Source organism: Tamandua tetradactyla, chromosome 2 (genome assembly GCF_023851605.1).
Source record: "Tamandua tetradactyla isolate mTamTet1 chromosome 2, mTamTet1.pri, whole genome shotgun sequence".
Lineage (NCBI taxonomy): Eukaryota > Metazoa > Chordata > Mammalia > Pilosa > Myrmecophagidae > Tamandua > Tamandua tetradactyla.
Genome location: NC_135328.1, coordinates 18,588,757 through 18,601,899, shown reverse-complemented (window position 1 = coordinate 18,601,899; position 13,143 = coordinate 18,588,757). Strand labels below are relative to the sequence as shown.

The 13,143-nt window shown below is 40.3% G+C and overlaps 1 protein-coding gene across 1 annotated transcript in view; it reads right to left on the bottom strand.

Annotated features, from left to right (window-relative positions):
* PLPPR1 (phospholipid phosphatase related 1) overlaps positions 1-12,511 on the bottom strand; it is a 58,444-nt gene extending 45,933 nt beyond the window's left edge. Inside the window, exon 1 of the mRNA XM_077140317.1 lies at positions 12,295-12,511. Within this exon, the coding sequence (XP_076996432.1) occupies positions 12,295-12,498 (204 nt within the window). The 5' untranslated portion in view covers positions 12,499-12,511. The remainder of the gene's footprint in view (positions 1-12,294) is intronic.
* Between the last annotated feature and the right edge of the window lie 632 nt (positions 12,512-13,143).

Here is a 13,143-nt window from a genome sequence, read left to right as displayed (position 1 = left end):
TATACTACAATTAACCTGCTTGGTTTTCCATGTCCTCAATATTAAATCCCAAGTTAAACCAATATTTCCATGTTGAGCTACAACTATGTTCAATTATAGTGTGGAAGAAGGACTCTGGAGACAGACTTTCCTGACTTTGAATTCCAGTCTTGTGACTTACCAGCTCTGATGTTCTTGGATACATTATTTAACCTGTTTATGCCTCAATTTATTCCCTATAAAATCAGGATAATAATGGTGCCTATTTACTGGATTAATGGCCCTACATATATATATGCATGTGTATATGTGTGTATGACGTGCACAGAACAGTGCCTATAACATAATTTGCACTACGAGACTTCAATTATATTGTTGTTAAATCAACAATAACAACTCCATCAGCATCATCACATTAGTATTATAATTGTTATATTATTATCACAAAAGAGGCAGATTCCAAAATGAATAAAAGATGACCCCTCTCCTCCAAGACTACACAATCTACTAAGGAATACACATACATAGAGACCTCATAATATTAGGCATAGCATGCCATATCTTACATTCATTTCAAGGACCAAGTGCTAAGGAAGCCCAGGCTCCTGGGTAGAAGGGAATTTTTCTTTTCTAGGAAAACCTGGCTAGTCGATCTTCACCCCTAATGCCAAGATATACCTCCTGACAAGGAGACAAGGTGCTGCCTGGGTTTACATCAGGCCCTGTGAGGTTCCTGGACCAGGAGCAATAGGTCTTGGACTAGTGGATTTACCCTGTCCATCTCTCCCTCAAGACTCTGAGAAGCTCCATCAGGGGCCATGAGTATTTATATTAATGCAATTATTAATCCCAAACCTGCCTTGCCCAGAACCTGGTATGGTTAATTCTCAAAAAACAAACAAACAAACAAAACCACATTTCATTTAGGAGTTGAGAGAACCTGGACATGTTGGCCTACAGATTTTGGCTCTACTTGGCAGTCAGATGCTGACATCCCTGCAGATCAATTAGGCCTCCAAAGTGCTCCTTGACTCACGATCCTCCTCCCCAAAGATGTCCTAAATCTGCCTGGTCTGACCTCGAAATGGGTTAGTTCTAGTTCAAATTGATATTTGAGAGAAATGGGGAAGAAACTCAAAGTAAAGAATGATTTAGCACTAGAAATATCTTTACATCTACAGGCTAAGATTAAGAGTTATAAGCTCTTAGAATTATTTTGACAGGACTCAGTTTGAAAAACTTTAGTTATATTCGGTCTAACAATACATTCCGTATGACTATATCATAGCCAGAGTAGTTTTGTTTTGTTTTGTTTTTAACTGAACAATATTAGGCAGCCTTCGTTCTGAAGACCTTGCCTTGTGACTGTTATATTCTGGAAAGTGACGAGCCTTCTTTGGGGTTGGAGAACACTGCTTAGCCCCAGCTCCAGCAGGGAATGGAGCAAATGAAGAGAATAACATGGTACTGCAGGGGCTCAGTCACAGAGACCCCAGCAGCAAAGGCCAATGAGGTCCAAAACAGGCCAGGTATAGGGGGGTTGCAGTTGGGATAGTGGCTCAATTTCAGCCCCAGAGGTTAAGGTTAGCAGAGTATCTTAGAATTAGGTGGGAATTAGGAGAAAAAGACAGAATTCAGGCTCAAACAGACAAACAGCTGGACCAGCATGCATCATGCTGGCAGATGTGTCTAGATATGGTTTTGCAGAGTTGGAAATAAAAGAGTGTCTAACAGCTCTTAGAATTTTAACAATGGATGAATGCTCTGTCATGTAAAAATATTTAAATGACTTTAAGAACTCCACCCTCCCTCTTTGCTGGTAAGACCCATCTTGCCAAAATAAAGTGCTGGGGAAGTTTGTTTGTCCTTCTTATCTGTGACAGACTTGCATCACCATTTTTCATCTTAGGGAACAGATGGGGATGAGTTCATGCCTGCTTGGATAAATGAAATAGTATTTCTGTGAGGGAACTCTCCCAGATTCCACAGACCACCTCACATATTCTTGTTATACACAAATCTATTACCTGGTGTTTCTCCTTTCTATCTCTTATCACAGCTAATTACATATGAAAGCTGTACTGTGATTCTTTGGTTATGGGATGGCCTGGTGTTAGCTGCATCACCATGGCTGAGCCCAGGCTAAGGTACCCAAGAGTTGCTCAATGCTGAATGAATTAAGCATATCAGAATAACAAAAGTCTTTTGGAATAGAGGTTTAATGAGGCAGACTATAATGATGGATAAATGATAGACGCAGTGAAAATGCCACCGCCCCAGTGAAGCCTTTGCAAGGTTCTCCCAGGATGGGAGAGACCCTGTCTTGTCATTGTTCCCACAGCCCAGGAAGAGATCTCTATTTGACATCTAACCATTTACTTGCAATTATTCTTTGTATGCTCCTCTCCAATTGACTGTGATGTCTGGGAGAGAAGGACTTTTCTCCTTCCTTGTAGAGTGTCCAGAACAGGACCTGGTATGAGTAGGCTTTATCCTCGTTTGGTGAATGAATAAGAGATTGGTTCCTTAAAGGATCTACTTACGGATAGAACCCTTCACTCTTAATTTCCTTGAAGATGTACATTTGAGGAAATTCCTAAAATGGACCAGAAAGCACTGAAGTTTTGACGCATTGCTTAAGAACAAATAAAAGCTAGAGACTAAATAAAACAAAGTGAAGTGTCTCTTTTAAAGTAAATTCCCTTATTAAGTAAATTCACTTATTTACCGATTTAGTGTTTAACAGTTTTGGGGTGGGGACACCCATTCTGGGCCTGGTACTGCTCTAGCCCTGCACTAGAAAAAAACAAACAAACAAACAGGGAACCTCTGTTATTTGGGGAAAACAAATAACCTAATAAATATATAATGTAATGCCATGCAATGATATATGCTTCTAAAATAAAACAGGGAAATGGGAGGGAGAGTCACAAATACATGAGACTCAATAATCAGAAAAGAAATTAACATTGCTTGCTTCAGCTATCTGAAAATCCCAAAGCATTCTGAGTATAGGAAAGGCATATAAAAACTCTAGAAGTTCCACCCAGTAAGGTTTTTCACTGCTCAGACAAGGCAACAAAATAGTCAGAAAATTTATACATCCTCATTAAAGACACACATGCATACAAGTACACATATGCACATGCATGCATGCATACGCACACACACAAACCTAAACAAAATCACTCCAAGCCATGCCAGTTTGAATAGACTTTGCCATATAAAAGGGTATAGGGCTCAAACAAATCTAGAAGTAAAATGTTCTAAGAACCTCATGCCAAAATTGATAAGCAGTACAAGGATTGGTGCAGTTAACCAACAACATTCAAATCACAAAATGAAATAAGGTGCTTAAAAGAAAGTAATCAGAGCAAAATATACAGTAATCTATATGTCCAGTTATTGACATAATGCCTGGAATATATTGTGACAATGAATGCTTGCATCAGAAAGTAAGGAAGGATGAAAAAAAGAAAAGAAGAAAGGGAGTCATTTTTAAATTAAACTTTCATGAGTTATTCCCACTTTTCAGGTAAGACTATGATGAATATAAAGTTTTTTTTTAAGAAACAATACAGTGCTCATATCCCAGTGAGTGGACTTTATGGATGCTTATCTTCCTGCCTTTGACTGAGCACGTATAGGATGTATTTTTCTAACCACTGGGACCTATCGTCTCATCCAGGACCAGATTCCGCTTGGAGACAAGGAGACCAGGAAGGGAAGGGGTCCCTCTTCCTTCTGCCAGGTCTCCAGCCCCCATCGGGTGCTGTTCTGTGCATCAGGGAAGATTCAGGACCCTGGTTTTGGCAATGGTTACATTCCTTCATCTGTGTCTTTTCCGTTCATTCTCTGCTCCATCCACCTACTCTGCTCTGGTTGCTGCTGGGACACGTGGGGCTCTCCATGTGTTCAGCCTTGGCTGCCCTGCCTATGACAGCCTTTCTGATTGTTGCCCAACAGGCAGAAATGTTTGTCATGGCAAACGAGAGTACTCTTCAGTAAGAACTGGTCAAAACCAAACTCCAGATCTGGCAATGAATGAATTGCAAATGAATCCCATTGCACGCTTCTCATCTCCCACCTGGCCTCGTGCATAAGTGACAGCTAACATTTTAATAATAATGGTAATATATGGTTGAGTGATATGGATAGTTACCCTTCAAATATGGAAATTCAAATGGCAAATGCATAAACAAACAACCCTGAAATATAGCCCATCAGTTTGGTACGTTATCTTTTAGAAGGTATTTGTTCACAATTGTTTTACAGAAGATCTGGCAAGTGATATGAATGTGAAAAATTTAGGGGACAGTTAGATTTCAAAACAGGAACAGTTTATGGAAAAATAATCACCAGAATATGTATTATAATTACATATTGTGAAGGGTGTTCACTGCATGTTAATTAACGCAGTTGCCATTTAAAAGGGCACCTAGAGTTTGCAGAATTCATGTTTTAGATTCACACACATGTTATCTGTAGCTCTGATACCTGGGGAACTTGCTGTTCCCCAAATGTAGGATTTGGAGCTGAAAGCCCACCTCTCTCACTATGCAAAGTTGCTCATTGTGCAACTTTGGGCAAGTAATTGAAATTTTTGAGACTCAGGCAAGGCTTTTTGCATGTTTTTCCTTCATAGTTTTGAAAATGAAGGTAATGACTATGTCAGACAACTGTTGAAAGAATTAAATGCATATATATATATATGTCCCTTAAAATTTAATGTGGTACTGCCATAGGATCCAGCAATTCTATTCCTAGGTATATACCCAAAAAACTGAAAACAGGGACTCAAACATTTGTACACCAGTGTTCACAGTAGTACTATCTATAATAGGTGGAAAAACCTAAGTGTCCATTAACACCTGAACAGATAAAATGTGGCATATGTGTACAATGGAATATTATTCAAGCATGAAAAGGAATAGAGATCTAATACACTTTACAACATAGATGAACTTTGAAAACACTAAGTGAAATAAGCTAGACACAAAAGAATGGATTTTGTATGATTCCGCCTAAGTGAAATAACTAGAACAGGCAAATTCATACAGACAAAAAAATAAGTTAGATGTTACCAGGGTCTGGGGGGTTGGGGGCAGAAGAGTTATTATTTGATGGGTACAGAGTTTCCATTTGGAGTGATGAAAATTTTTGAAAATAGATAGTGGATCACCACAATTCCACACTGTGAATGCTATCAATGCCACTTAATTGCACACTTAAAAACAGTTCAAGTGGCAAATTCTATGTTATATATCTTTGCCACAATAACACATGAGATTAAAAATATATGTAAAGATAAAGGACAAAAGACAAAAAATTTTAAAAAGGATATAAAGTATATGTAAAGGCATCTATAGGTGCTCAATGAGTGTTTGTTGCCTTCACTTCTTGGTCTGTCTAGGAAAGAACGTGTGTTGAAATGGTAAAGAATGAAATCATTGTCCCCGGCCCTAGAATAAGGAGACCCAGTATGGGTCTAGCTCCATTCAGCCCTGACTGAGGTGTTTGACCTTGGACCAGTCCCTTGCCCTTGCTAGGCCTCTGTTTCTCATCTTTCTAAGGAAGGAGTTGGACTAGAAGTCCTATGAGGTACTTTTCAGCTTTATCTTTTCCTTTATGTTTGTTGCTGAAAAAGAGGCTTTATTGAGAAATTCTGACATCACATAATCAGGCTTCACTCTTAGTTCACTCAGTTAAGCTCTCCAGGGAATGCCTGATGCCCTGCTTTGCTTCTTCCTTCAGCCATCATTGACTTTTAAAATCCCAGGGTACATTGTCCTTACCAAGTCTCTTCTCTTAAAGGAAAGTGGATGTGTCCTACCCCGGAGTCTTCATATCTCCTGACATTTCTGTCATTTGAGTTCTAAAAGGACAGCAAAGGCTGATGACTGGATCTTGTTGACTTTCTGAGTTTTCTGTGTCTGACACTTGGGTCTGAGTGGTTTCTATGTCTGCTAGCACTGCCAAGAAAAGCAGGCATGGCTTTATCGTAGATTTTGTTTAAAGGCAACCCATGGGATTTCAAGCTATTGGAAGCTGGTACTGGCCCTGATGGCCAACATTTTTGTCCATTGTGTCAGTCCTTCCTGAGAGATTCAGTGAGAACCCAGAAAGGCAGAGAAGCTCTGGTCCCCTCACTTCCTAAGCTTTCATTTGTTCAAGAGCTCTTAACTTCTGCTTTTTCGTGACTAGGTATAAATGGCTGAAGGCAGCTGTAGAAACTTTCTATGCCTGTCTAAGGATCAAGGCTTAAATGGAATTGACACTATTTGGATGATGATGACAGTTCAAAAATTCCTTCAGTAACTGGGTTAATAAGAGTTTTGTGGGCTGGGATCTTCCCACTGGTCTTAATGCAAAGACCACATCTATCCGTTCAGAAGATCATGCTTAGCTGACATCTGATACAGAATGCAGCAACAAATTGGTCCCCCACATTTATAATGTACAGGGAAAAAAGGTGTAAGGAAATTCTCTTGCACCTTTTTTACTAAGCAATAGGAACAAAGGATGTGGGAATTTAAGATGATTGAGCTAAAATGCTGCTCTCAATAAACAGTAAACTGCATTGTGATTGCCTAGTGACTAGATCATTACATGTTTTTAGGCAAACAATAGTCTTTTCAAGAAGCAGATTATTAAAGCTCCTTAATGTTATTATCAACACTAATCACTGGAAGGGGCATTTTGAACACGGAAAGCTCATCTCTCTATGGAATTTTGTTGGGGGAAGGAACACTCTCTAAAGGAGATTTGGAACATTCACCTGCAGCGTTGCCAGAAAATAGGAAAATGCATGTTTTCTTCAACATATTATTTTAGCCCACAACAATTAATGGAGATACCTATAAATCTTTCTCAGAAAAATGCAAGTTGTAAGGACTGAGCACATTAGCAACAAAGAAAATGTGATTATGGAAGAAATTATTGAAATATGGAAATTATAGGAAAATATAAAAATGGGAAAATAAGTGAACCGTAAAATGTCAGAAATGAGTTTCAAAAGAGAAGAGCGCTCAGAGCCTGGAAGAGGCAGATTAGCAGAGAATACAAGGTCCTACAATGCTTTCTTTGCTTTGGCAGCTGCGTCCCTCATCAGCCAGCCAACAAGCTGGCATTTATTAAGAGTCCACTCTGTGATCTGCACTGAGCTTTGGGCCTTTTACATTCACTGCAGGAGCTTAAAGCCAGAAGTCCCTGAATGAAGACTCACAGTTTCCTCCAAAGGGTGCCTTTCTATCAAATTGCATTTGTCTCTTCCTTTCCTAGGAAAGTCTAGATGAGTTGTGTAGATGTGTACGTGCACACGTGCATGCAAACTATGAGCCGGTTCAATTCTCTTAGGCTGGGAGTCAAATGTACTGCTGCTTCAATACTAAATACTCCCCTGTCACTTTGTGGTGAGGCCAAGAAAAAGATTTAATATCCATTTTCTCATGCCTTGTGGTGCTGGGGCTGAGATATAATAAGGATAAATCAGATTCTCAGCTGCATAAATCCTCTTATCCAAATGGGCTCTCTGCCTTTGATTCTGAGAATCTGAGTCTCTCCAGGAAACCTGAGGCAGTGTTTAGCCAGGGTTTCCAGACAGACCAGAATGCATCCTGCATAAGGGAGCTCCATACTTTACGTATGATTTTTTTTCTGTAAACCTACAACTCCTCTAATTTAAAAAAAAAAAATGCACCTTGAAGATTTCTTTCAAGCACAGGACACTGCTTCTGGCTCAATGGTTCTGGACACAATAAACAACCCATGATCCAACCTTTTCCGAAGATCTGGGATAGCAGTGATCTTAGACTGATAACGTTTATCCCTAGTGGCCTTGCTTCAATATGGCCCTGACCTTTTCTGACAGCAAAGTTCAAAAGAAGAAATAGGAAATGCCAGGTCCAATGGCCTCTGGGTTTTTTTCCCCTCATGCCTTTCCTGCCCTTGCTAATGAGGACATGAATGTCTTGTCACAGAGACACCTACCTTTGTCACAGGCTAGGTTTTCCCATGGCTAATGTGCTTGAGGGTGCCCAGAGCACAAAGGGCTGCCTGGGTTGAGTTACTCTTTGAAAGTTGCTGTCAGTTAGTGCTTAGTCACCCAAGAGGAGTTGTGCCTTCTTTCTACTCCAGCAAGAACAGGACATGGTGTTGAGGAGGCATGAAGAAATGGTGGAGGTCTTGGGAAATCCTTGATGAAGGGACAGAACTACAAAATTGAACTCAAGAAAGAAAATAGAGACTCGGGAGTTGGGAATTGGAAATTTGGAGCTTTCCAACCAGAATGCTCTTTTCTTGGCTGTCATGGAATCTGAGAACTGGAAAGGATCTTGGGGATCATTTAGACCCACCCTTCCTTCTATTTGCAGATGAGGAAACTGAAGCCTATAGAGCAAGCAGGATTTACCACATGCGACTACTGGGGACAGAGGCCCGATTGTGGCTTCTGCCTCTTGACAGACCAAACCTGAGAAAGAATGCTGGCAGCATGAAGAAAAGGTAGGCCTCGGACTCAGAGGCAAGCAGGTGTGCTGAGTTAGGCACTTGGAATCTCGCCCATGGTGGTCCAATGAATGCTGCCTTTAGGCCATCCCTCACTAGGATGAAGCAGAAGAAAGGAACCCAGCTCCTTGCTGCCAGCAAATGTTCCTGAGCATCAGAAGAATTCTGCCTTCTGTCCCACCACTGCTAACTTCTTCTCATGTCTTGGAGGAAGATCAAACATTATCACCAGGATTTCAAGGCCACATGACTCTTGGCCATTAACCCATCAGCTATCATCAGCCCTGGTTCCTAGCAATGCACCTCACTTTGGAGGAAAATAAAAGCGGAACCAAGTGCTTGGGTATCTGTGTAATCAGGTTGAGAACTCACTGGGCTTCCAGCAAATCAATAAACTTCCACACGTCTCGATGTTCTCAATAGTTTTGGGTTTCGTTTTTTTTTTGTCTCCTTTAAAAATAATCTATTAAATTACAAGCATGCTCTCTATTGTTCTCCTCTTCCATTTTTATTTTGGGAACTCATCTTTTTAAGTATTAAGGATATTTACACTTAAGTCTTATATGCTGCAAACATTTTTTCGCAGTTTTTATTTACCTTTTCTTTTGTCAGAAGTCTTTATTTTTAGGAAGACAAATCCACCAATCTTTTCCTACGTGTCTACATAAAAACAAAGAGCATTGCAGGTTGGAATACTCAATATCGTTCTTTCTCTCCAAAAAAAAAAGAAAAAAAAATAATCTATTAAATTACAAGCATGCTCTTCTGCCATTAAAGGTGTTTCAAAAACGTGACTGTCCCAGCATGTATTGGGGATCCTCTAGTATTGTCCATTTAGCTAGATACATTTTCTTCCACTATTAAAACTGTGGTTGAGATCAACAGCCCTATTCAAAAATCTTTGTATGTGTGTAAAACTTTGATTATTTCCTTAACATAAATTCAGGGAATGGAATAAGTGATTTGATATAAAGCTTATAAAGTTCTTAATGCATCTTGCCAGCTGTTCTTCAGAGAGGAAATAGTCGACAATTTGACTAGATTTGCATGGGCTATGTTCCTTTAAAACATTTGCCAATTTTAGGTGGAGAAAATGCTCTATCTTTTAAAATTACTTTTCTTTGATCACTAATGAGCATGGAAATGTTTATCTGCACACAGTTTAGGTTCTGTTAAGTCTCTATTGTTCTCCTCTCCCATTTTTATTTTGGGAACTCATCTTTTTAAGTATTAAGGATATTTACACTTAAGTCTTATATTCTGCAAACATTTTTTCGCAGTTTTTATTTACCTTTTCTTTTGTCAGAAGTCTTTATTTTTAGGAAGACAAATCCACCAATCTTTTCCTACGTGTCTACATAAATATTTCTAAGTGAGATTGTTGTTGCTAGTGACGATGGTTTTGTGAGTATGTATGTGAACTTTCTTTGCAAGTTTTGGGAACCCAGGTTTTTCTTACATTGTAATGCAGACTGAAAAGCTTTCCATTATTTTCAGGTTCTGCAATTTGGGATTTTCATTTTATAGAGGTTAAGATTTTCTATCCCCTGAGAGTCTGAAGGAACTTAGTTTATAGTTATGTGTCTCCAATACTATGTTATGATGTAAATTTTAGACACATTTAAAATTATATTCTATGATTATTGGGTGTTTCAGGTTTTCTACATATTCTTAAGGCATTGATGGTAAGTTATATTTTCATAGATAACTGTCAATTTTATTGTGATTTAAGCAATTTAAATAAAAACAGTACAGAATTTTAAAGATTTATGTAGTTTTGCTTACATATATATCTGCTCAATGTTCTTTGCTAAGGCTTTCTTTAAAAGTATTCTACTTGCCATGGGGTTCTCTATTTTATTTTTCACAGAATTAACTCCTGATTTTATCTATCAATTCTGTTGTTTTCTGATTCATTGATTTTTGCTCATATTTTAATCAATTCTTTTTCCTTGCTTTCCTTAGTTTTTTTTTAATGAAAAAAATCTCCATAGTTTCAAGAAGCAATTACAAGAGAACATAGGCAGTGATATTTTCTGGGACTGGGAGGAAGAGAGCAAGATATGTTAGTAAATCAGTTGACCTCTCAGAGACGTATATGTGGAAACAAAGAAATTATATTCTAATGACAGGAAGATTCTAGTCTGAGCCCACCACCTCCAGGCTGAGCCCCCACTAAACCATTCCAGACAGAATCCCAGTGTGGCCTCCTGGGTCTATCTGGGGTATGAAGCATGCAGCTTTCTGAAACACGTGGAAGGGCGCCTTTTATGCTCTCTCCTTTCCTGGACTGGTGAGAAATTCCATACAGAGATGAGCCATTCCCTGGGGGAAGGAGGCACGTGCGTCACTCCAGAGCTGGCAGAGGAGTTCTCCCAGAAGTCCTCTTTGGAATCTTGTCTTTTGTTCTCTTCAGACTGAGAAAGTTGGTCTGTAATCCTGAAGAAGGTGGAGAACATAAACCTTGGATTCCCCAGGTTCTATGTTTCCCCACTCCCTGCTCAGTAGTCCTTTATATGAATTATCCTAGTCAACCCGATGAAATAGGCAGTCAAGTTATCACAATTTTATATGGGAGGGAACAGTGGAGTGACCTGCAAATGTTACACGGCCAGGACGAGAATCCAGGTACATCGGGCCTGCAAAGTTGACATCTGTAACTCCTCTCGACATCCCGTGTTGCAGGACATCAGCGCTGGCCAGATGCCTGCAGCACAGTCTTACCAATTCAGGGGAGTTTTGTAGAGTCTGGGATCATGATGAAAATGAACTCAATGTACTCTGACTCATTATGTCTCTATTATCGCTCATAAAAAATTGATTCCATTTCTCATTTTTAAACAAGCAAAATGTTTGCATAGAAAACAAGACTTGAACTAAATGTCTGAGAAATCAGTACATTCATCAGCTATCATTTCCCCCAAAGCAGGGTGGGGGTGGGGGCTCAGGAAGAGGATGGAGAGTTGGCGAAAGTGGCTATCAGAAGAGAAAAGGGGAAAAGAAGGACTGAGATTACATCCCAACTAATCTGACCTTCTAACACGTTCAGACACAGAAAAGCTTCCCTTAAAAAACAACCATGAAATATCATTTTTCAAATAAAAATGAAAACGTTTTAAGTGTTAAATTGTTTTGCTGGCCAACACAGATCTGCGGGCTTGTGCTCTTGAAAGTGTCTCTCTAGAGGTTTGCCTGGCCAATGTTTTGCCTCAGGAGAGAGAAAATGAAATGAAAGAAGGTCAAGTTGCAACTTAATTGAATGTGATGGGAAGGGAACAAGGCAATGCCATTAAGAGTGAGCCACACACAGCAAACTTCAAACTTCGGGGGCAAGGAATTTCTCATCTCTGGCCTCTCTGGGGGTTCAGTGGGAACAGCAGGTGAGACAGGGCTGTGGGTGGGCGGAGTGGATGTTGTACTCCATGGACTTGAGTGCCTGTACCAAACCAGCATTTACAAATTTACACTCAGCACCTCTTCTCAATGCATACAACCCACAAGATACTTTTTCACAAGCCCTTGCAACCGTTCTGTAAATACTTTAACCAACCATGCCTATGATTTCTGACTTTCATGCATGCTTTTCAATAGATCTAAATGCATATTTTAATTCAGATACCAAAAACCAAAAAACACCTGTAAAAGATAAGACCGACTTTAATGAGATTTTAGGCAGAGCTCCCTTCATTTTGTTTGGGCTGAAGCAGGATGCCACTGATAAGGCACAAGGAGAGAGGGGAGAGAAGAAAAGGCAGACAGGAATTGTTCTCGGTGTCTGACAACCAAGAGGCAAGCCCCCTGTGTACTTACGATAGCGGTTGGGGCGGCAGCCAGCACACAGTAGAGCACCAGAGGGGTGATGAAACTTTCTTCCTCCGTCCCGGGGTAAGGCTTCATTAAGTCTCCGTCCTGACAGAAGAATCCTTGGATATGCACCTGAAAAGTATCAGTGCATTCGAAGTAGTAGGCAAGCAGCACTGTCCCGGCCATGATGACAAGCTGAAAATACAGCATGGCCACACAGAGGCATTAGCGGGGCTTCATTACCAGGGCTTCCTTGCAGCGTCCGCCACCCAGAGCGCACTCCCTCCATTGCCCCGGCGCGCTGCTGGTTTGGGTATTGCCGTGTGTGCGCGTGCCTGGCTCAGCGTGCCCTGGGCTCCGGGAGTGTGAGCCTGCCTGCCTGCCTGCCTTGGAACATCTGTTACACAAACCTCCCAGCAAATAATGAGCAGCTTGCAACGGAGGCGCAAACCACAGCAAGGTCTGAAAGAGAACCAGCTTCTGCTACCCGCCTCTCAGAGCAGGCAAGAGAACGAAGGCAATATTTTCATCTCAGATGCATGGTGCAAATCAAAGGGCAGGGGCCGCAGGGTGGGCAAGACGTGGATGTGAAATTTGTTTACTAGAAATAGCCTAAAGTATTAGCGTTAGTCTTACCTTACTAAAAATAAATATTAGAAGGTGGCTCATGAATGAATGAATGAATGAATGGGAAAGCTGAAGCCTAGAGGAGTTAAGAGAAGTTTTCAGGACCGTACCCTAAATTACTGGAAGGGATGGAAACACAGTACAGGTATTACTCTATATCAGTCATAACTTTTATCTCCTTCCAAAAAGGTTGTGCTTTTATTCCAAAATGGTTTTCATCCGTAAGTC